Source organism: Carassius carassius, chromosome 12, assembly GCF_963082965.1.
Source record: "Carassius carassius chromosome 12, fCarCar2.1, whole genome shotgun sequence".
NCBI classification, from domain to species: domain Eukaryota; kingdom Metazoa; phylum Chordata; class Actinopteri; order Cypriniformes; family Cyprinidae; genus Carassius; species Carassius carassius.
In genome coordinates, this window is record NC_081766.1 from 11,593,134 (window position 1) to 11,616,488 (window position 23,355).

General features: G+C 36.9%; 1 protein-coding gene across 1 annotated transcript in view; it reads left to right on the forward strand.

Moving 5' to 3' along the window:
• pappa2 (pappalysin 2) overlaps window positions 1-23,355 on the forward strand; it is a 72,306-nt gene that overhangs the window by 34,621 nt on the left and 14,330 nt on the right. Inside the window, exons 9-21 of the mRNA XM_059563468.1 lie at window positions 2,549-2,677; window positions 2,892-2,977; window positions 5,563-5,756; window positions 5,905-6,018; window positions 6,500-6,635; window positions 6,722-6,896; window positions 7,583-7,745; window positions 8,160-8,337; window positions 12,321-12,534; window positions 13,782-13,950; window positions 14,035-14,167; window positions 14,535-14,644; window positions 18,233-18,304. Of these exons, the coding sequence (XP_059419451.1) occupies window positions 2,549-2,677; window positions 2,892-2,977; window positions 5,563-5,756; window positions 5,905-6,018; window positions 6,500-6,635; window positions 6,722-6,896; window positions 7,583-7,745; window positions 8,160-8,337; window positions 12,321-12,534; window positions 13,782-13,950; window positions 14,035-14,167; window positions 14,535-14,644; window positions 18,233-18,304 (1,873 nt within the window). The remainder of the gene's footprint in view (window positions 1-2,548; window positions 2,678-2,891; window positions 2,978-5,562; window positions 5,757-5,904; window positions 6,019-6,499; window positions 6,636-6,721; window positions 6,897-7,582; window positions 7,746-8,159; window positions 8,338-12,320; window positions 12,535-13,781; window positions 13,951-14,034; window positions 14,168-14,534; window positions 14,645-18,232; window positions 18,305-23,355) is intronic.

Consider the following 23,355-nt stretch of genomic DNA (forward strand, 5'->3'; position numbering starts at 1 on the left):
CCAAACAAACTAGCTGACCGTCACTTGCCGTCGTTGGTGTGTCCCGGTCTTCAGAAAAGTCCTTCAGGTCCTGCAGGTTCTTCAGTTTTCCATCTTTTGCATATTTGAACCCTTAAGTTTCCAGCAGTGACTGTATGAAGTTTGAGATCCATCTTTTCACACTGAGGACAATTGAGGGACTCAAACACAACAACAACAAAAAATGGTTCAAACGTTCACTGATGTTCCAGAAGGAAACATGATGCATTAAAGGGATCCCCGGGTATTAAGACATGTATAGCTTAATATAACTTAAATTATGTCTCTTATTGAAATATGTAACAGAAAACCTGTGATGTATGTTATTTTAAAATATTGACATCGTTTTTACACTGTGGGGGGCGCCATTATTTTGTGTGCACAGTACAATCTGCATTGCTGATGTCAAATGGTTGCACTCGTTGAGCTACTGGCACTTTTTACCGCGAAACAACTCAGAAAATAAACTCAAGAAAATTAAATACTGATACGATACCACATTGTCTGGCTTTTGGATGTAATTTTCAGTCAGAGTGCAACAAAAGAAGCAATATAGGACATCATTGATTTCCCTAGTGATAAGAAGAGGAGAAAAGAATGGGAAGATGCATGTGGACGAATAAAACGTCCTAAAGACCCGCTTTTTTTCTCCACTTTAGCCCTGATGCCTTTGAGGTTTTTAGTGGACAACAGCTATTGAAACAGCTTACAAATGACCATGACGAGAAGCGCTATGCCATCCTTTTGCCAACATGCCAACGCTAATCATGATGCTGGAGGAGTTTCTCAGTGCGGATTTCCCTCGAGATCCGGGGCATTTAGACTCCCTTGTTGGGAAAAATTGATGGTATAAAATGTATGGTATATTAAGCTATACATGTCTTAATACCTGGGGATCCCTTTAAGAGCTGGGGGGTGAAAACTTTTAAACAGGATGAAGAAGTCCAAATTTTTTTTGTTTTGTTTAAATATAATTTTTTACCATTTAGTACTGCCCTTTGGAAGCAACAGAGAGTAATTATTAAAGACGAATTAAGTACAATTTACCTTGATCTTCAAATTCGTAATGCATCGTGTTTCCTTCTGGAGCATCAGTGAATGTTGGAACCTTGTTAAATAGTTATATTTGAGACCCTCAATTGTCCTCAGTGTGAAAAGATGGATCTCAAAAGCTCACAGTCATTGCTGGAAAGGGTTCAAATATGCAAAAGATGCTGGAAAACTGAAGAATCTACTGGAACTAGATGATTTTTCTGAAGAACAGTGCTCAGTTGAACTATCTAGAACAAACAAGGGACTCATGAACAAGCATCACAAAACAGAAAGACAGTCGTGGATCATCCAGGTAATGACACACAGTACTAAGAACCAAGGCTTCCCAAACTTTTGAATGTTATTTTAATAATTTCAGCAATTATTTTGTCTTGTGGACTATATGTAAACATCTTTTATGAACAATATATTACTCAGGACAATACTAAATAAAAAAATAACATTCATTTATTATGATCTTTGTTATTTTTTTAAATTATTAACATTTTCAAATATTCTGCAAGAGGTTCCCAAACTTTCGCATGCCACTCTATTTCTGCAGTATATTTCAGATTCATATTGTGCATTTGAGCTGTTGTGCTGTATACCAGCATCTCTCATTCTTTAGTATGGTTTATGATTGCTTTTTAAGGAATAGTTCACCCCAAAATGAAAATTTGCATAAAATGTACTCATCCTCAGACCATCCAGGTTACCCAAGATGTAGATGAGTTTGTTTCTTCATCGGAACATGAAATTTAGCATTACATCACTTGCTCACCAATTGATCCACTGCAGTGAATGGGTGCCGTCGGAGTTCAAACACACAATTATCCACAATTAATCCACTCTAATCTTGAGAAGTGAAAAACCTCATGTTTGTAAGCAACAAATTCATCAAGACGTTTTTACTTGCTTCTGGCTAGACACACCTACATCTGTAATATTGCTTGACACAGTCAATATAATCATAAATAGTATGCATGATTACAGTTGGAAAAATGTTAACTTTATTACTAAATATAATATCAATTTACTACACTTGACATGTTTGTTTATTTAGAATGTATGAAATTATGTAAGATCTCAATAAACATAAAGTTTATACAGAGTAACTTTACATTTTCTAAATATTAAAACAATTTGGTGCTTAACCAAAAATAGTTTCAATCAAAGCCACAGCACAACCGTTGCAACACCGAGCTACACACAGTAGTGGTGTTTTGTACCTGAATGATTCTGTGTTTTGAACAGTTTTTTAATAAATTGTTTGAAGAAATAATCCAATGAGTTGCTCATAAAGACGGTCACATTTCACTCCTGGATGAATCAGTGTTTTTGAACAAAATGGTTGAATGAGTGATTCGATTACTTACCTGCACAAAAAGAATCACCACCACTTTTTCATTCATTCATTCATTCCAAATTCTTAGTGGTCTCACCACTTACTTTTTGCTTAGCTGTGTGTATTTGGATCTGAACGTGTTTGTGTGCTTAGTGATGTGCAGAGGGACGTTCAGTACCTGTACAGGATCCAGGTGGAGTCAGATGGTTTGTTCAGTGAACTGTCTCCAGGCCTGGTTTACATTCATGGAGAACATTTCTGTGGTGATGGCATACAACAGGGGTCAGTATAAACTTCAGGGTCCATCTGAGGGTTTGCATGTCATGTGCTTTAGTCATTTTTAAAGAATGTTTCATATTTTTGAGTATTTGTTTGAGTCTCTCTCTCTCTCTCTCTCTCTCTCTTTTCTTTGAGTGTTTTGAAACATAGCAAAAGACCTTCCACATATTTCATAAATATAACCCTTGGCACCCCCCCCCCCCCCCCCCCCCCACAGATCTGAGGATTGTGATGACGGGAATCTCTTAGATGGAGACGGCTGCTCAAAGAAATGCCAAGTTGAACCAGGTTTCAAATGTCACGGTGAGTCACACTCATAAAAACAAATAATCTGACTGTCCACTGAGAACTCTGGCCCTCAGACTGTAAACACCACAACAGAAGCACCAGGAAATTTCCACACAGGATAATAAACCCGGGTAATAATCATAACCAGCTCTCAAAACAAAACAATACAATATTGCTATGTCTTCTTTAGATTCGGATTCCTCTCCTACTGTTTTTCTCTCTCATATTGAGTTAGGCAGTCAGTTTATAATATTGAAGGAAATTTGGAAATCAACATATTGTATTTTAGGACCTATTGTAAAAGTCCCTAATACAGAGAATCAGAGAATTATTACTCCGGAGTTCAAATTCATTGCTGAAATTATCCTCTGTAATCTCCAGATGGGAAAATGTACAAACAGAAAAGTGAATTGCTGCATGTTAGATAGCAAAATACATACATAAATTAAAAATATATAAATTCTTAATAACTTTTCCCTTGTTGTTTAAAACAACTTTAGTTATTGTTGTTAGGGGGCATCATATAATAATCATTGTAGTGTATATAAATATATATATATATATATATATATATATATATATATGTGTGTGTGTGTATAAGTAAATGTTGCATAATATCAAGTTTATCTCATTAGTCCTTTTTACATTATTGTGTCTTTTACACTAAATGCTGTTTTTCATTTAAATTGCAGTTCTTTTTAACTTTCCGTTCATCAAAAAATCTTTTTCTAATGTTTCTTCAAAAATATTAAACAGCACATATATAATAATAAGAAATGTTTATTAGCACCAAATTAGCATATTAGAATGATTTCTGAAGGATCATGTGACAATGAACATTGGAGAAATTCAGCTTTGCCATCATAGGAATAATTTACATTTTTGAATTTGTTAAGAAATCATTTGTAGGTACGTGGGATGAAAGTACAATATAAACTAGAAAAAGTATAAATAAGGTCTGAGGAAGGCAGACTGACCGAAACTATGCTAATAAAAATATTTTTGTGATGATGCAAGTTATGCAGGATTTTTTTATTTTTTTATTTTTTGTGCATGATAGTTTTTTTTTCTATTTTAAAATATATTAAAACATTTTATATTAAATTAATATTATTCAATTATTAAATATTACATTCTAATATATGAATGTTATTACATATATTATTAAATTATAATAAAACTTCACAGTATTACTGTTTTTACTGTACTTTTGTAATAAACATATATACATCTTAATCATTACTTTCAGTCCTAATTCTTTTAGAACATGATACAGATAATGTACTATAAAATTCCACTTACTCCCGAAGTCCAGTAAACTGACAGTCAACATACTTATTCTCTTGTGTTGAGTTGTGGATCACCAGATCTTACTGTTGTTTTTATTTCTAGGCTGACCAGGGGGAAAAAATAAAAATAATCATGTTCCCCATTATGCATTATGAGTAATTTCCTTGACAGCAAAGTCTGTGATATCTGATAATTCGATCTGAATATTTGCGCAATACATATCCAGAGGTATACAAAGATTCAGTCCAGATTTCTACGTTTCCAGTCCAAACTGTGGATTTTAGGTCATTTACTGTAACACAGCCGGTGGTATTTCTTATAATCAAGATAATCTTATTCAATATTTTATGTCATCACTCTATTGGAAATGGTCCAAAGTATTGCATGTACAGTATGCGGTAAACTGCAATTGATCTTCTTAACAATCATAACAATCTAACTGTTCGTCATTGTTACATAATGTACTTGAGTGAGAGTATTGCAGTGCAGAAAGACTCACAGGAATTGTTTGGAGAAAAAAAAGCAAATAGTTCACCAATTTAGTCCAAGTTGTTTTCGTGACTGAGAGCACTACATTTTCTGTGAGCGTGATGCACGAGAAGTGTCTAATTCAAACAGAGGCATAGACAAAGCAGCGACTAACTCACATGCCTCAAACTTCCCAATGTTTTCATAGTAGCTTGTAACCGCATTTTTGTGGATTTAGGGCATTCAGGAATGGCTTTTTTGTGATATTTGCTCTAATGCCACATTAGGACCTCTCATATATTATCACCACGATCATATTTGGGGAGCAAAGATCAACAAAGCTTAGGAGAAAATCCTTTGGCACTGGCATGTGGGTTAGGTCAGCCGTTCTGCAGCAGAGACAGCCAATCAAATGCTTGTGTTTTTAAATTTGTTGTTAGAACACTTTTGAGCACCTTGCCTTTAATAAGCTGTTCCCACCAATGAGTCACTTTTCTCTTACCTTGCAAAATTCTCAGACAAGAACTCATACAAAACTCTGATGTCATTCACACGTGTCCCTCTCTAATGAATTCGCTTTAATGACAACCTAATTCTCCTTTAAACCCCACGTGCACTTATGTCATAACGCATTCATATGCCATGACATCATCCACATATTTGTGTGATTGTTTAATCCTCTCAGTGGAATCACATTCTTTTTATTTTCAATTCACACATAAGTGAAGCCTAGTCTCACATACTTGCTATAAAAACACAATTACATCTTGGCAGTGGAGTCATTACTTGTTATTTATGATGAGTTTGTGCGCACTCTCTCTTGCTTTTTCTGTCTCGCTCAGGTCGGCCAAGCCTGTGCTATATTTTTGAAGGGGACGGAGTGTGTGAGGAGTTCGAAGTACGGTCCAGCATCCAGGACTGTGGCTTTTTCACTCCCCAGGGCTTCACTGATCAGTGGGCATCCACTGCCTCAGGCTCACATCAGGACCAGAGGTGCCCTGCCTCGAAGGTCACCGGGAAGCCTGTGCTCACTCAGGTACACAAACACTGTAGAATCCATTAGCCGTTTTATCTGCCCCACTACTGAACATCATTTGAAATGAACCTCTCAAATGAATAATAAAAAAAATCTGTTAATGCTTGTTTTGAATGAAATTTCCTTTTTCTTTTTATATCCTCAACAGATGTGCAAGTCACAGTATTTTGATATAAATGAAGTAGTGGCTCAGGATGCATGGAGCCCCTGTACTGCCCATCTGAACAGTTACTATACTCAGGATCAGCCTGTCTGGCTAAAGGTACACACAAGCATTAGCTTCCCCCTCTGCTGACTGCCTTGAAAATAAATAATGCACATTTTGTGTTTTCAAATACATTTTGAACAATGGTTTGTTAAATAAAGGAAAATTTATATAATTTGATTTGAGCAGGTTTATGTACACAACTGGTAAAGTTCGGGTTCAGTAAGAATGTTTTTTTTGGAAACGGTTTCAAACTGTTTGAAACATTGATTATAATAATAAATAATTGTATATAATTTCGGCATATTAGTATGATTTCCGAAAGATAATTAAAAATATATATTTTATATTTTTATACTGTTTTTGCTGTTTTTTGACCAAATAAATTAAGGTTTGATGAGCATAAGAGGCTTTCAAAAACATAAAAAAAAACTTACCCAAACTTTTTAACAGTAGTTTATGTTCACATTTATTTAATATGATATATACATTTATTTGTGCCATCAGTGCTAATAATACTGATACATTGTTTTTGCAGGTAGGATTTGAGCGACCGGGTGTAGCAGCCTCTGTTATTATCTACCTTGCAAATGATGGTAGTTGGCATGGGGAAAATTGCAGGAAAACGGTGACCATTGAACTGTGTGACACCACTGGAAAAAAACACCTGCTTGGTAACACATAATATGCTTAATTTAATTGGGAAAGATTATAAACCTTGTATTATTAAGGAACTCATGTTGTATTTGTCTGTCCACAGGTTTGTACGAGCTCTCATGTCAGTATAACCCCCTAGTGGTGAATGTGACTCACAAACTGAGCGTGCCATTCTACCAGACTTCAGCAGTGCAGCTGAACTTCTCCTCCTCTCAAGTGGCGGTGTTGGCAGTTGCATTGCGTACATCTTGTCACTTCAGCGCCTTTGCCCTGACTGGGTGCGCTGAGGGTGGGGTCTCCCACGACTTACAAACACACACACACACACACACACACACACACACACACAGAAACCTTTGTATTAACACCTGATAAAAACACTAAAAGTTAGGTATCTGTACAATTTTTTTTTTTTTTTACATTTTTGAAAGATTTAAATAGGTTTTTCTTTCTTTTTTTATGTAATATGAATTTTCAGGAGTCATTATCCCATCTTCAGTGCTCAGAAAACTTCCCTTGTTATTATTATCAATTTTGACAACAGTTGTGCTGCTTTATTTTTTTGTGGAAACCATTATTATTATTATTAATTATTATTATTATCATCATCATAAATTTTTTTTTATAAATAAAACATTCAAAAAACAGCAATTATTTGTAAAATAAATAATTTGTAACATTATAAATCTCTTTACTCTCACTTTTAATCAATTTAACATCTTCTCGCTGAATAAATATAAATTCTTTCAAATAAATAAATAAATATAAAAAGTCTTACTTATCCCAAACTTTTGAATTGTAGTGTACAAATTAAAATATAAAATGGATCACACAAACTACAGTATATGGAGACTGTTTAACAAACTCTTACACAGAGAAAAAAAAAATCCATCATGTTTGACGATGGTTATAATGTCTATGTCTACAAATAATAATGAACATAATATGTGTTTTTCTCACTCAGATGTGTGCATAGGCTGTGCAGTGCTGAGTCATGCAGTCCTCTAAACATCGAACATGCTTCAGTCCATTGTACTCAAGTCATAGACTCTAAAAACTGCTCTGTTTCTTGTCATCGTGGCTATACACTTACTGTTCTCCATGGCCAGGGCCTTCCTTCTGATCAAGTGCGTACAAGTATTAACAGCCTGCTTCTCTATCTCTCTCTCTCTCTCTCTCTGCAATAACCCCTATAAGAAAGAAAATCACATCTCCTTGCTATCTAGTTTCTGCTAAATAGCAGTGAGATTAAATTAGAACAAATTACTTTTTCTGAAGATTTTCCTGAGAAGAGATCTCAAGAATGATTGTGTTCACATGCACAAAATTTTTCTGATATAAATCTAGTTAGAGTCTCAGGTAAACGTTTAAAAATAATAATAATAATAATAATAAAAACCTTGTGATTAATACAGCCATATATCAGACATTCAGATTTCTAGTGAAATTAGTCATGTAAACACCTTATTCAGAGGTGTCCACTGTAACGCTGTGACTTTATAAGTGGTTGTCTTTCTCTGTCTGTTTTGTCCTCTCCTCAGACGGAAGCAGAGCTGATTTGTGTGCATGGAGTGTGGGACCGTGTAGTGAGCTGTCAGCCAGTGGACTGTGGCCCACCTCCTCAGTCTCATGTCTACTTTGCCTCCTTCTCGTGTCCCTTGGGCACCATATTCGGCAAGCGGTGCACCTTTTCCTGTAACGCCGCTGCGGTCCTGCAAGGTGAGGAGAGGAACTGGCCTACAGTGTGAGACCTGAGGGTTTTTGGAATCTTTACACTCAGTGCATGTGTCTGTTTATTTGAGACATTAGCCTTCCATTATAAAATAATAACAGTGTATTTGTGGATGACACGAGCCCTTCTTGCATGTTTGTCTATTTACTCTGGAAAAACATCCAAAAAATAATTGTGCTTTTTGAGATTCCCCAAATTTACTATCAGATTGTAACTAAAATTAAAAACACATGTAAAATATTAATAAAAACAATAATAGTATCTCGATAATACTACAATATCTGATAATAATGGAATTGTTATTGTTATTATTACTACTTGTTGTTTAAATATGACATTTAATTTGATTATGAAATATGAAAATATGAAATTGATTTGATTTTAAATAATTGTATTATCTTATGTGTTACTGTTACCTTATATCATTATATCCGTTAGGAACAATCTTGCAAAAAGATAAACACTGCACGGATATCACTATATTATATTATGTCAGGTCATGTCATATTATAGTATAAAACGTCTTGGTTACGTATGGTAACCCTTGTTCCCTGAAGGAGGGAACAGAGAAGTCAATACGGATGTCCGAAAAATTGGTATAATAATTGGTACATATGAAAATCCATTTAGGTCTATATGGGAAATTGGAGGTGACTGTAACGCTCTTGGAAACGGCAGAAGTCTGCTAGGATGCTCCGCCACGTCTGGCTGCAGAGTTGAGAAAGGAGCTCGACAGGGTCTATGATATGGACTCTCTGGAGAGGTTTTAGCAAGCTGACACTAACAGTGTCACTACCCATTTGCCTCTCAGCATGCCTCTCAGTGCCACTACCCATTTGAGGTGAGAACACAGTAGGATACCAGCACCACACAAAGGCTATAGAATCTAGACGCCCAGCCCACAGCTCTACAAATATCTGTCAGCAAGGTGCCACGAGACAGCGCCCAGGGTGAAAAACTCCTAGTTGAGTGAGCTCACAACCTGAATGGGCAGGGCATACCCCGTGCCCGATAAGCCAGGGTTAACTCCCCTGAAGGGAGTTGTAGGAACCTTGGGCACAGTCAGCCGCCCCAAACTCTAGGCACGAATTGTCGACCGAAATGCGTGCAGGTCCCCTACCCTTTTGATGGAGGCCAATGCAAGCAGGAGCAGAGTTTTCAATGAAAGAATCTTTAGCTCGACTAAGGAACCAGACATTAAGTTTACAGAGGTCTGTACATGGGTGCCATTGGGTGCCCCGTCTCTGAGTCAGAAGATCCTTCCTCAGAGGAATCTGCCAGGGAGAGGCTGTTGTGAAGAGCACTAGTTCGAAGGACCAGGTCAGAGTGGGCCATTACAGTGCCACAATCAAGACCTGCTCCTCATCCTCCCTAAACTTGCACAGCGTTCTGTGCGAGAAGGCACACTGAGGGAAACATACACTTGTGCAGGCCCCGCAGCCAGCTGTGTGCCAGTACATCCATGCCGAGTGTTCCCTCGGACAGGGAGTAGAACAACTGGCAGTGAGAGGTCTCTGGTGAGGCAAACAGGTCTACCTGAGTGGCTCTAAAATTTCTCCAAATCAACTGGACCGTACGGGGATGGAGTCACCACTCTCCTGGGAGCATAGCTCGAGACAGCTCGTCGGCCATACAGTTGAGCAGGCCCAGAATGTGAATGGCATGAAGTGACCTCAGAGCCTTCTGACTCCAAAGGAGGAGGTGGCGGACGAGTTTCAACTTGCGACAGGAGCACAGACCACCTTGTCGGTTGATGTAGGCAAAAGTTGCTGTGTTGTCCATTCGGACCAGCACGTGCTTTCCTCATAAGTGACCTTTGAGATGGTACAAGGCAAGGTGCACTGCTAATAACTATGCAATTGATATGCCAGTGCAGATGGGGGCCTGTCCTTACCCCCGACACTGCGTGCCCATTGTACGTGGCCCCCAGCCAGTGGTGGAGGCATCTTTGTAAACCACAGCATGACTGGAGACCTGTTCCAGGGGCACTCCTGCCCAGAGAAACGTTAGATCTGACCACAGGGTGAAGGTTTGGAGACAAGCCGTTGTAACTTTGACCCAGTGAGGGCCGCACTTCCATGTCCCCACCTCGGGACTCGGCCATGAAGCCAGTGCTGAAGCTGCCATATGCCCCAGAAGCCTTTGAAATAGTTTCGGTGGGACCACCATCCTGCCCTTGAATGAATTCAAGCAGGCCAGCACCAACCGCACATGTTCCTCTGTGAGGCATGCTGTTTGTTTGACCAAATCCAACTCCATACTGAGAAAAGAGATCCTCTGCATCGGGGAGAGTTTGCTCTTTTCCCAGTTGACCTGAAGACACAACAGGCTGAGGTGCCGGAGCACCAGGTCCCTAAGCTCGCACAACTCATCCATAGACTGTGCTAGTATAAGTCAACCGTCGAGATAGTTGAGGATGGAAACACTCTTCTCTCTGAGGGTAACAAGATCTGCCTCTGTGACTTTTGTGAAGACACGGGGGGGGGGGGGCAGGGACAGCACAAAGGGCAGGACCTTGTACTGAAATGCCCGTCCTTTGAATGCAAACCACAGAAAAGGTCTGTGGCGTGGAAGGATCGGCACATGAAAGTATGCGTCCTTCAGGTCATTCACTGTAAACCAATTTCGGGGACAGACTCACCTAAAGATGTGTTTCTGCGTCAACATCTTGAACGGTAATCCATGAAGGGCCTGGTCCAAGATAGGCCATAATCCACCGCCTTTCTAGGGTACAATGAAGTAAGGGCTGTAAAACCCCATCCTCATATTGACTGGAGGGACTGGCTCTATCATGTCCTTCTCCAGTAGGACTGTGATCTACGCACACAAGACAGGAGCTGTCTACGCCTAGCCCCACTGCACTCCTTTAGTGCCTTGGCCTGGTGCACCTGCAGTAATGCCATAGTGTGTAAGGAGTTTTTTTTTCTTCTTTTTTTTTAGTATCTGGAACTTCTCAGGCATGTTGGAAAAATGCATTTTACAGCGATTTTTGGTATAGTTACATTTTAAGCACAGCTACAATTTTTGATATAGCTAAATTTAAGAACAGCTACAAAGTAGGCAGAAAACTTCAAACCGTAAAACTTTGCAAATAAATCATTATATTTTATTGACCAATAAAATTACTTTAGAACTTTAACAAAATATAATTAGATATGATACTATAATAGTACAATGAGAGTGTAGCAATAAAAACTTCATATTCATCGGGAAGAAGGAGGCGGGAACCCAGGCCTGGGCCTCTCTCGTCCGTCACTGTCGTCGTGCTGTTTTATATCCTTCCATCTCCTCCGTGGGACTCGAGACCGGTGGGTCGAGCAGGTGTCACTCATTTCCAATCACTCCACCGGCCTCGTCCCGTTCCCACGGGGAGAGTCCTACAGGGACCACTGAACCATGTGCACAAAAGGCATTTTATAAAGTGAGATTTTATGAAAACCAATGTGATACTTCTCTTCTTAGTTATTAGAAAAATAAAGTGTTTTTCATATTACTGGAAACCATTTATGCCTACACAAAGGTATGTGACACTTTGACAATTTATTTATTATTTGTCATATTTATTCATTTATTATGAATTATAATTATTTTCATGCATAAAATTACTTAAATACACCTCTTCTTTGATTAATGTTTTTAATCTATGTACTAAAATAAATTTTCATATTTTGGGGTACATAAAGTAAAAATGGTATGATATGATTATTTGATTATAGTCCTGATATGATAATAAAGTAAGAAAAATAAAACTTTAATAAAGAAATGACTGAAAAGAAAAATATTAGTTTGGCATAATCTTCTATTATAACATATAATATCTCTCTTTCTCTCTCTCTCTCTGTTTCTCTATTTAAAGACTTTTGTTTGTTTGTTGACTAAAGTGTGTACACCAATGAACTACTGATATAATCTTAGGCAAGCATTTATATTCCATTTTGATGCAGTTTTCTTGTTGGAATGTATTTTTCAGGTGAAAGTGACACATTGGTTTGTCTTGAGGATGGACTATGGTCATACCCAGAGGCTTACTGCAAGATTGAATGTTCGGATCCAACTTCTGTTCCCAATGCCACACTTCTAGTTCCTCAATGTCATGGAGGCGGGCATGATGTGGGCACTGTGTGCCGCTACAAATGCAACCCGGGATATTACGTCACAGGCACACTCAACAAAAAGCCAAGAAAGTGAGTTGCAGTCTGTATGGTTTGAACTGATTTCCAGACATTTTTTTACCGTGTTAACAAATTTTAAAGGAAAAATATGTAGACAAATGTGAAAAAATACACGTTTTTAAGGCAAAAAATCTGTTTCCATCATCTAGGTTGCTAACATGGTTTTCATAAGATCAAAATCTTGCTCCAGGTGTTTCCAAATAGCTTTCAGCAATGGAGTCAGCAATGTACTTTGATAAATGGTCCGATGGCATGTTGTTTTGTTATTCCATCCAATCAAGCTATAGCATATTTTAGCACATCTGAGGGGAGTAGCGTTTGCTTCTGCCTCATCTTTATGAGTTATTAAAATGGCTGGTAAAATACCTCAGTGTCTTTTATCTGCTTTTAATTGGGCATTCATACCAGAAGCTATTGCCAGAATGTCTCGTTAAGCCATTTAAATCATCCTGTTTATTAAGACCATTGGCATGTTTGTTCTGAAAGGCATTTGATTATGAAGGTTCGGTAAATGGTTTATGATGGTCTAAAGAGAGGTGTTATGCTATTATCAAGGTAGTTTTAGCCTGTGCTTCTGTATGATCTTTCTCAACGAACATTACACCCTAAACTAAAAAAAACTACAATTCAAACTACAATTTATTTCCTGAGGATTAATTGATTATTTAGTCATACCAGATGGTTTGTCACATGGCTTAGAGGAGAATAAATCCCCTGTGGCTGGAGGAGAATGCCATTCAAGAAATGTAGTCATTACTGCATTTATATTGTGCAACATTTCAGACCAGAAACAGATTGAGAACCTGCAATTAAATTTTAACACGTGTTTAATGTAACAGTTATATTAATTGTCTCAAAAAACTAGTGAGAAACCTATTGATACAGCTTTTTTATGCATTTCACTGATTCTAAACAACAAATATATAAGGCCATGATTGTTTAATCATGTTTTTATTCTGTATTAAAAGTATTAAAATAACAGTTCAGTTTATTTATAAAAAAAAAGCATTTCTAGTCTAGCAACATGCCAGCATCACAAGTCAGATTTTTGAGATTGAATCTTAGAAGTCTGACTATTTTTCCTCTCAATTCTGAGTTTACATCTTGTAATCCTGAGTTTATAACCTGCAAATCTGAGTTTGTATCTCACACTTCTTTTTGTTTCCACTACAGATTTATAAAAAATAAAATAAAATATATATGTGCATTCACCCCTGATGATTTAGTCCTCCTTCATGCTAATGACTTGTTTTTCTCAGGAAGTTTCTGAGGTTGGAGTGTTTGGAGGGTGGGACATGGCAAGAGGGAAGCTGTTCACCTGTCACATGCCCTCCTCTTCCGCTGATGTTTGAGGGCATGTACACTTGCACCAACAATTTGGACTTTGATAGTATCTGCACCCTACAATGTCCCGATCCAAGAGAAAGGGTATCATACCATTTTGTAAGCCAACTATTTCTGTGTTCCTAAATTCTGCAGTCATTACACACTCATCAACGTTTGTCCCTGCAGTCTAGCATTCGATGCACCAAAGATGGCAAATGGACTGAGGACTTTACTATGTGTAAGAAGATAGAGGGATTGTGCCAGCCTCCTCTTGACCTTAACCTGGTGGAATACAGCTGTGAGGATGGCTTTGACGTGGGTGAGTATTTAAACTGACAAGAAAATTACCTGGTTGTGAGATAAAAGTTGCCCATTTCAAATATGGAAATGATTAGTCAGTCGATTTCTAATAAAGCAATGATTATTGTCTCAATCATTGTCTGAACATGTATTAATATGCATCTTACTAATTTCTTCTGCGTTGTATTATTTGGCTATACAGTTAGGCCCTAGACATACTGTACTGTACCTGCCTAGGCTTTAAGACCACAGTCAGTTGCATGCAGTAGGATACCTTTGAGTGCCAATCTGCCAAGCTGTTCAACTATGGATGCCCAGTGCTCACATGAATAAATTCAACATATGCAAATGATGGTTAAAGCAAAGCTTGCTTTGTGTCATGACAGGTGCAGTTTGTTACCCAACATGCATTGTGGCCTTGAGTGACCCCGTGGTGTTTACCAATGGCTCTAGCGCTGACACAGTAGAACACTGGATGCTTCCCAGGAAGGTTCAGGTGAGGTTTGCCACAAATTTGATATCTTTGGCTGTTCAAGACTGTTTGCACTTTTTGTAAAGCCCTTTTTTCAGTTTTTACTATTTAACTATTAGAAATGCTTAGTGTAGAGTGATCTAACCAACAACGCTTTTTACAGCTTTTATTAATAAGATTTTTTAATTTACTGCAGAGCAGTCATTGGTAAGCAAGTGATGCAATGCTAAATATATTCAGATTTGTTCCGATAAAGAAACAAACTCATCTACATCTTGGATGGCCTGAGGGGGAGAGTACATTTTTAGCAAATTAAATTTTTTAAAAGTGATTTCTATATACTAATACATTTTACATTTAAATGCATTATACAAATAAATATTTATAAATGTAACATTAGCCTAGATAAATAAATGTTGTAAAAATGTTCCTTGTAAGTTTATAATGCTAACTGTTCTATCGTTATCTGCACTACACAGACAAGCACAGAACACTCTCTAGAGTCCCAGAGCAGTGGATCTATTTATTTATTTATTATGCTGCTGCCAGAAAGATAATATAAACATGCAATTTCTTTCCCAGCTGTTAACCTTCACAGACATAACCAACTGTTTTTGTAACTCGTGTTCTTAACAAACTTTTATTTAGGGTTGCACGATTAATCGAATCGTGATTGTCATGCACATTTTGTCCACAGAGCCGTAGTTCTCTGACTAGCTATGCATAATTGTGCTCATAATCACAGATGATATAATTGATATATAATCGAAAAATAAACTGTTTGCGTATCTTCTCAGTGATCTACGGCTGTGTAGTAAATGCTTCTCCATCTGAGAGAATGTGAAAATGTTTTTACTCCAACATTACTTCATAACGACAGTCAATGTTTGAAATAAAGCTCAGAAAAGTGAGTGATTTCACATTTGACAGATGTCAATGCACCTCATGTCATGATATGTGGAACAGGGAAAAACACATTTCATTTCAGTCTTAAAGTTAGCATAGTTAGGGGGGGGGGGGGGGGAGCCTTTTAGCCTTGATTTGGATTAATTGTGCAGCCCTGATTTTGAGTAGTTGACAGTTTAAGTACAATAAGACATGAAAGAGAACTCAGTTTAGTAATGTTAACTTACTCACATGCAAATTAATATTTGCATGTGAGAATGTAATGGTAAGGTGGGTTGAATCTGGTTTGCAGCAAGAAAACAGCGTGTTTCTGCTTCCACTCAAAATAGTGGTTTTTGGTAGTGACTCAGTGGTGCAGTCAATTAAGCCCCTGGTTCTGAGCTTCTGAGGTCATGGGTTCGAGTCCAGGGCAGTTAATGTTGTTTCTGTGTTCATGGGTTCGAATCAAGGGCAGTTAATGTTACTTCTGGTCAAGGCATTGGATTTGGGGAAGTCGTGGCCTAATGGTCAGAGAGTCGGACTCGCAATCGAAGGGTTGTGAGTTCGAGTCTCGGGCCGGCAGGAATTGTAGGTGGGGGGAGTGCATGTACAATGCTCTTTCCACCTTCAATACCACGACTTAGGTGTCCTTGAGCAAGGCACCGAACCCCCAACTGCTCCCCGGGTGCTGCAGCATAAATGGCTGCCCACTGCTCTGGGTGTGTGTTCACGGTGTGTGTGTGTTCACTGCTGTGTGTGTGCACTTTGGATGGGTTAAATGCAGAGCACGAATTCTGAGTATGGGTCACCATACTTGGCCGTATGTCACTTCACTTTTTTAGGCTTTTTAAAAAATTATATAACAAATGATCTGTGGGGTATTTTGAGCTGAAACTTCACAGACACATTCTGGGGACACTTGAGACTTATAATGCATATTGTAGAAAGGGGCATAATAGGTCACCTTTAAAGGGTATATAACATACACAGTTTCACCTGATCTCATGTTAATCTATAGGTACTCAAGATTAACATGAGATCAGGTGAAACTGTGTATGTTATATACCCTTTAAAGGTGACCTATTATGCCCCTTTTGTTTTTTGTTTTTGTTTTGTTTCCATTAACATATATTCACTTATGTGCTGATTTCCCAAAAAATACAGAAATCTAATGCAATTGTACTTACATGAATGGGGTCTTTTATTACAGGGACGGCTCCATGTTTTAATAGCAAACGATGTGCAAATCCAACGTCGACTTCGGCCTTGTTTATAAAACATTCGTCACTGAAATGACCAGAACACACAAAGGCACTTGATACACTCTGCTGCCCCGGAAAAACAAACTGCATCCACTGTTCATGTAACGCTGGGTTCTTGGGGAAACTGAACATGGTAAACTTTCCCTCACATCCAAAAACGCACTTATTTGGAGGCATTGTCTAACAAATCCTATGCAGCGCTGCCGGCGATTTTGAAATGCGTTGATGTACACGGTCTCGCTCTTCTCTGGTCAATGTGTGTGCGCGGGCGCGCTTTTCGGGGAGAAATGATCATATAAGGAGTTCCGTTCTCTTCTACGTCATTAGAACCACGATCGAAAAAAAAACAGCCGAAACTTGTATCAACCCGGAAGTAAGATTTTCGGCGCAGAAATTCTCAGTCATTCTTCTAAATTATTTTTTAAAACCTTGGCCATGTTTAGCATGAGAATCCATCTCTTTAACACTGTGAACAACTCTGAATCCACGAAACACCATTGTACCCCCCCCCCCCCCCCCCCCCCCTTAACTATGCTAACTTTAAGACTGAAATGAAATGTGTTTTTCCCTGTTCCACATATCATGACATGAGGTGCATTGACATCTGTCAAATGTGAAATCACTCACTTTTCTGAGCTTTGTTTGGCTCTATACCTGTTTTGGCTCTAGGCAGAGGAGCTTTGAGACTGAATACTTTGGAGGAAAAAAAATGGAATCACATTATTGGCACATCAGAGTTATAAGTTGGATTGGATTAACTTGATTCTCGCTGCAAACCAGGTTCAAATCACCTTACCATTGAAATCTTTCTGCCAAATTGTTGATTCTGTCTCTCATTGTCATATCAGCTCGTGAGAGTAATGATTACAGTGTGATGTTTTTATAAGAGACGCCTGAAATGCTGCATGTCAAGCATGACACCTCTGAAGGTGTCAGACTTCCATTGTTTATAATGATACATCAGCACCTCTAAGAACCGCCTGCTTTCCAGGAATGTTGTCCAAAGTATTGCAGACTGGGTAAGAATGATGGAGGAAAGGTCACAGTAGGAGGGAGATGAATAAGAGATAAGCAAGTTTCTTTCCAGAAATTCTGCTTTAGAAACAGGTTAGCTTTGCAAATATGAGAAAATGTCAAATCAGTGAAATATTTGTAAAAATTAAAAGTAACCCTTATAATAGGTCACTGTTATTGGATATTAATTTGCAATTTTATTTCTCAGTTTTTGTCTTTTACAATTAAGTTAGACAATTAGATTTCTGGAAAATAGATTTTATAAATAAAATAGAAATAAATAGAAACCCTTTTTTTCAAATTTCCTCTCAAGAAGATTTGTTACAATAACTTCATCAATCGTAATATGTCACATTTTTTGCTTAATGATGCCATCATTACAAAGCAGCAATTGACTCTCCTTCCCCTTCCCCTTTCCTCTCTTGCTCCTCTATTTCTCTTCCTTTGAAAGAGTATTGTCTGTACTGGCATGTTGAAGTGGCATCCGAATCCAGCACAGATCCACTGCATTCAGTCCTGTGAGGTGAGTGCCAATCATATGACGTGAAGTCTTTCTAAATAAATGATGAAGTAGAACATCACACAAGAGCCAAATAGTTTCTTAAAGCTAATAAAAAATTGTGAATAATGGAAATTATTATTTTAAATTCTCTCTAAATTCTATATGATTCTATCACCCTCATGTTGTTCGAAAACCATATGCTTTTCTTTTTTCAGTATTTTTATTCAGTATGTTTCAGTTTTTATTGGATGTTCATGCAGATCCTTTCCATAGAACGGTTTATGTTGACCAAAAACTTCAAAGAGTGGAAGAATACAAGCGAATAAGACAAACAATACATGCTCCCTAAAAGCAGCCCAAAAGACTTTAGTTTCTGAAGTCACGTGATAAACATTTGAAGCATAGAAGTGAAAATAGTGTTGAAAATAACAGTTGAGTGTTTGGGGCAAAAATAATGGATAACTGTTTATTGTATTTCTGCCTGGATTTTAGCGCTGTCAGTGATGCCAGGGGATATATCTTAAAAATGTGAAAGGTTGGAGAGGTGTTTAGTACATTATGTCATTCAAATTAATGAAGTGTGAGATTTGGATAAAAAAAAAAAAAAAAATCAGTACGATATTTGTCTTTTATTTAATGATTTATTTCTTGTGGTGGTGGGGGAATAATACTTTTAAATAGTAAAAAAAATATATATATTAAATTGATCAAAAGTGAAAGTAAAAATATAAATTTAGCAAATTATATAAAAAATTCAGAAGAAAAAAAATAAATTTAAAAATATTTATTTTTTTAAAAAGTATTTTGGTTTGGAACAATCATGGTGCATAAAAGATGAAAGAATTGTGTTACTGATTTTTAGTGTATGGAAGCAGTATTTTGGTACACACTGGAAGATGTAAAACTAAAGGCAGAGTTCAAATCTCTCTACTGTCAGATCTAGCAGAGAAAATCTGCTTTCTGATAGATAACCACCAGCAGAGCATTGAGGTGGTCCAGGAGGATCGGGGAGCACCATAATCAGTGTCAAATGATGACGGTGTTGATTTTTTACTTTTACGTTCCAATTATTGTGTAATGGAGCTTCATGTGTAGATGGGTAAATCTGTTTTGCTCTTCACTATCTCTGTAGTCATAACTCCATGTTCGTCTTATTAATTGGGCCATTTGACCAAAATGGAACTTCCAAATCAAATTCGTGATCCATTTTTTAAAAGCATGTATAAATAAAGCATGAAAGGTCAGGCTAGTAGCACATAATATGTCTCAAGAATTACTTTGAAGCGTTTACACATGCAGAAATTCCGAATGAACCCGATCCAAGGGGTCAAGAAATGTATTCATTTGGTTTTCTATTTTTATTTTGTCTGCATTTGATTTACACTTTCCCAAGTTTACATTTATGTCAGTAATGAAGCATTTTGTTGTCAAGGATGTCCGACACCATTCGCTCTCATATGGAGATATCTTCTACATTTCCCCTGGCCAAGAGAAACATTTAGTGCATTGGTTGATGGACTGTGTGCCACATCTTCCCACAGCATGCTGACAGATTGATTCTCACCAGTTCTCCTTTTATCACAAAAATAAAAGTGAATGAAAATATCATTGCCACTGTAAAATGTGATATATACGTGATCGTAAAACATATTATTCCAGTTTCTGTTCCTCCAGATTCCTTTCTGCAATTCACACAATCCTGTATAAATTCACCCCAAGCACTTACTCATCAGACGTTGTTGACAATTGTAGTGCTGAGGCGCCAAAGCAAATGAATGATCTTATCGGTGTGCGTGTGCAGGTCAGTTGGACAGAGGGAATTTAAAGGATGTTATGTAAACTGATGGATGCATTAAAGCAGTTGTAAAATAATCACAAATGATATGTGATGAAAGTAACATACCAGGCTATGCTAAAAGTCAACAGAAATATCGCAGCAGAGTCATGTGAAGCCTGGAATTGAAAATAGTGTTGAAATTAACAGTCGACTGTTTTGGAAATAATGGATGACTGTTTATTGTAATATCTTGCAAGTGAAAGGATGGTGTGGAGTTTAGTACAGTGTACCATTCAAATGCATGAGACTTAGATAAATTGTTTAGGATGTTTTTTTTTAATCCAACAAAAATTTTTCTCATTTTTTGTGTTTTTAATAAAATCTTTAATATTAAATGTATTTAATAAATAAAGGTAAATCAAATTGTTTATACAACCAACAAAATTGTAACCTTAACATTTTGATCATATAAAGAAAATGTATTTTTTTTTTTATTATCAGTAATTTTATCTTATTTTTCTGTGGATATCTGATTTTATTATTCTTAATATAATTTAGAGTAAAGCAAACAGGATTTATGATCTATTCATTGTACTTTGGAACACACCATTCCTGTAGAAGGATGTTTTATAATATTCAAATACCCCTCATATCTGCCACTCTGTCTCATCTTCTCTTGCCCTCATTTGTTATCAAGCAAAACAGTTACTTTTATATTGGAGACTCAATATAAATTAGACCGCAGCACATGTTCCAGTTGCACTGCAGCATGCCCAGAAGGTTTTTTCCATTAAAGGCTGATGTTAAGTGAAGAGGTCAGCTCCGGTTAAGCATTTGTTTATGTGTAATTTGTAATATTTTATTTTGAACCATGCACCAATGCCAAACAATAAGTAGACTTTAAGTCTGCTTTTCTAATCCATGGTTCTTAAATTTTGAAATTAGAATTTTCTTTACGACCTTCTGAGCTTTAGACTATTGGGGTAGTTTGTTTTTGTTTTTCCTCTGCTACTGTGTAGTACAATTTATTTGACTGCTTCAAACCAGCTTTTGAGTCAACTTTTTTCCCTTTTTGTGTGGCTCCATTTGAGAAAACCTTACAGATGATGCCACTGGTTTATGAATTACCACTGTTCACATTCCTTGCTGAAAATATGTTTGGAAGAATGGTCATCTGATTCCTCTCAGGGCATGCGCTGGGTTTCTTCATCTTAACATCATGGAAAAAGTTGACAAGACACAAACACAAAAAATCTGGAAACACTTCATTTGGCCTTTCACTGTTTTGATCTGTTACCTAAAATTAATTTTTCCGCATTTAAAGACAAAAGAGAAAATTTTACATTAGATATGAAATGGAGGGGAACATAATAAGTAGTCTTTTGGGAAATCTGGAGAGAGCCAATCAAGGGCCACATACTGCGGTGAAGTGAAATGCCAGCACTAACATGGGGCCTCGAAACAAAGTTGTCCATGAAAACGTTGTTTCCAAGGAGATTTGTTTATTCTATCTTTCGCTTAACATTAGTTCTGGTCGGTCAGGCAACCTGTGTACTCCCTCGCTCCTGTAGCAGGTTTAGGGATTTCTCCAGACGTCAGGTACCGTAAGGTGAAAAGACACCTTTATTGTTTGCTTCAGATAAGATTTCGGTTTGATGATCTACGGTATCTCAGATTGCAAACGTTCATCGCAGAAACTGTTGCTAGGGGTTAATTGTGTTTTTAAAAAAATGCACATTTTTTAAGTGACTCATAGAGGGATTCATTTTCAATAAATTCATGTAATCTAAATCAAGCTTTGGATACTGCCCAAAAACATAGCAGGGTTGCCTACTAAAAGCCCTCTTTGAGAGGAGGCCAAGAAAATTAATTTTAGGATATACCTCAAAGTTGACAGCCTGAACTGACACTGAGCAATCTGAAGAGGTATTTATATTTATCATCGAATCACAGTAAGGTCATGGTGTCTTTCCTCTTAGGTCTCGAAATATTGATGAAATCACCTTATTAATTGCACTGCAGCTGCTTATGATGAGAGAGAAAAAAAATCTATTGATTTACTAGTTCAGTCAATTCAGGTTAAATGGATTTTGTTCTGCATATGGAAGGCTATAGTTTGGCTATTAGATTTAGATTTATGATGTTTCAACTTTCTTTCATTAGATTTTATTTTATTATTTACATTTTATAAATTAATTTTATCACTGACAACTGAAAATAAAGACATTGAAATCTTATACTATTTTTTCTAATAAATTGAAAATATTACTGAAAACTGAAAAAAAAAATATATATATGTATATATATATTATATATATATATATATATATATATATATATATATATATGTTGAAATCATATACTATCTCTAAATAAATTGAAAATAAACCAACCTTCCATCAAAACATTACTTCAGCTCCTTATGCTTAAAATAAATCTGTTTATTTTAATTTAAGAATGTTTAACATTCACTGGCAGTTTTCTTCTGCTGGCTGGAGCAGATGCATTCCACACATCCTTCCCATTTACTGTTACATGACTCTTTAGTTTAGGCAATAGGTCATTTTGCTTTTTTCAGCCTTTTCTAAAACAACATTAATAATGCATGTGTTTTAGATTCAGATATTTGACTTGCAACATGTAACACATCAGTTTAAACAAAAAACTGGTAATATTGTTTTTTGAAATTGTTATTGCCAAAAAATCGCAGTGTGCTTAAGGTAATAAAACGGATGGAGAGCAAGAATAAAGAAATAAAAGATATATATATATATATATATATAAAAATTATATTGCTTATGACTTGGAGAATGAGACCACGGCAGGAAAAACATTTTCGATTGGGTGTAGGTTAAGCAGGGATACATTCTACAGAGATCTCCTCGCCAGTTGCTCTTGCACAGGGATGTGGAATCAGGTAGAACCTGGACTCTCAAAGGACTCCACATGCACAAGAGAGCCAAAAGTATCTTTGGCAGACCGCACTTGTTTTCCTATTATTGGCATCAGATCCTTTAGGTTAGGTAAAATCTTTTAGATAGGAATTATAACACATTTAAAGTGTTTATGCATATTAAATTTGATAATTGTAGTCCACTCATTTCCCATTGCAAAACAGGTAACTGTGAATTGTACATAATACATAATTAGTAATAATGTTATAAGTAATTCATGCTTGAACCTTTAAAATACTTTAAGGGCACATTTAATAGTTCCCTGAGCTCAGGTTGTTTGGATGTATAATAAAATGTTCCTGCATATGGAAGGCTATAATTTGCATAATAATGTTATATAA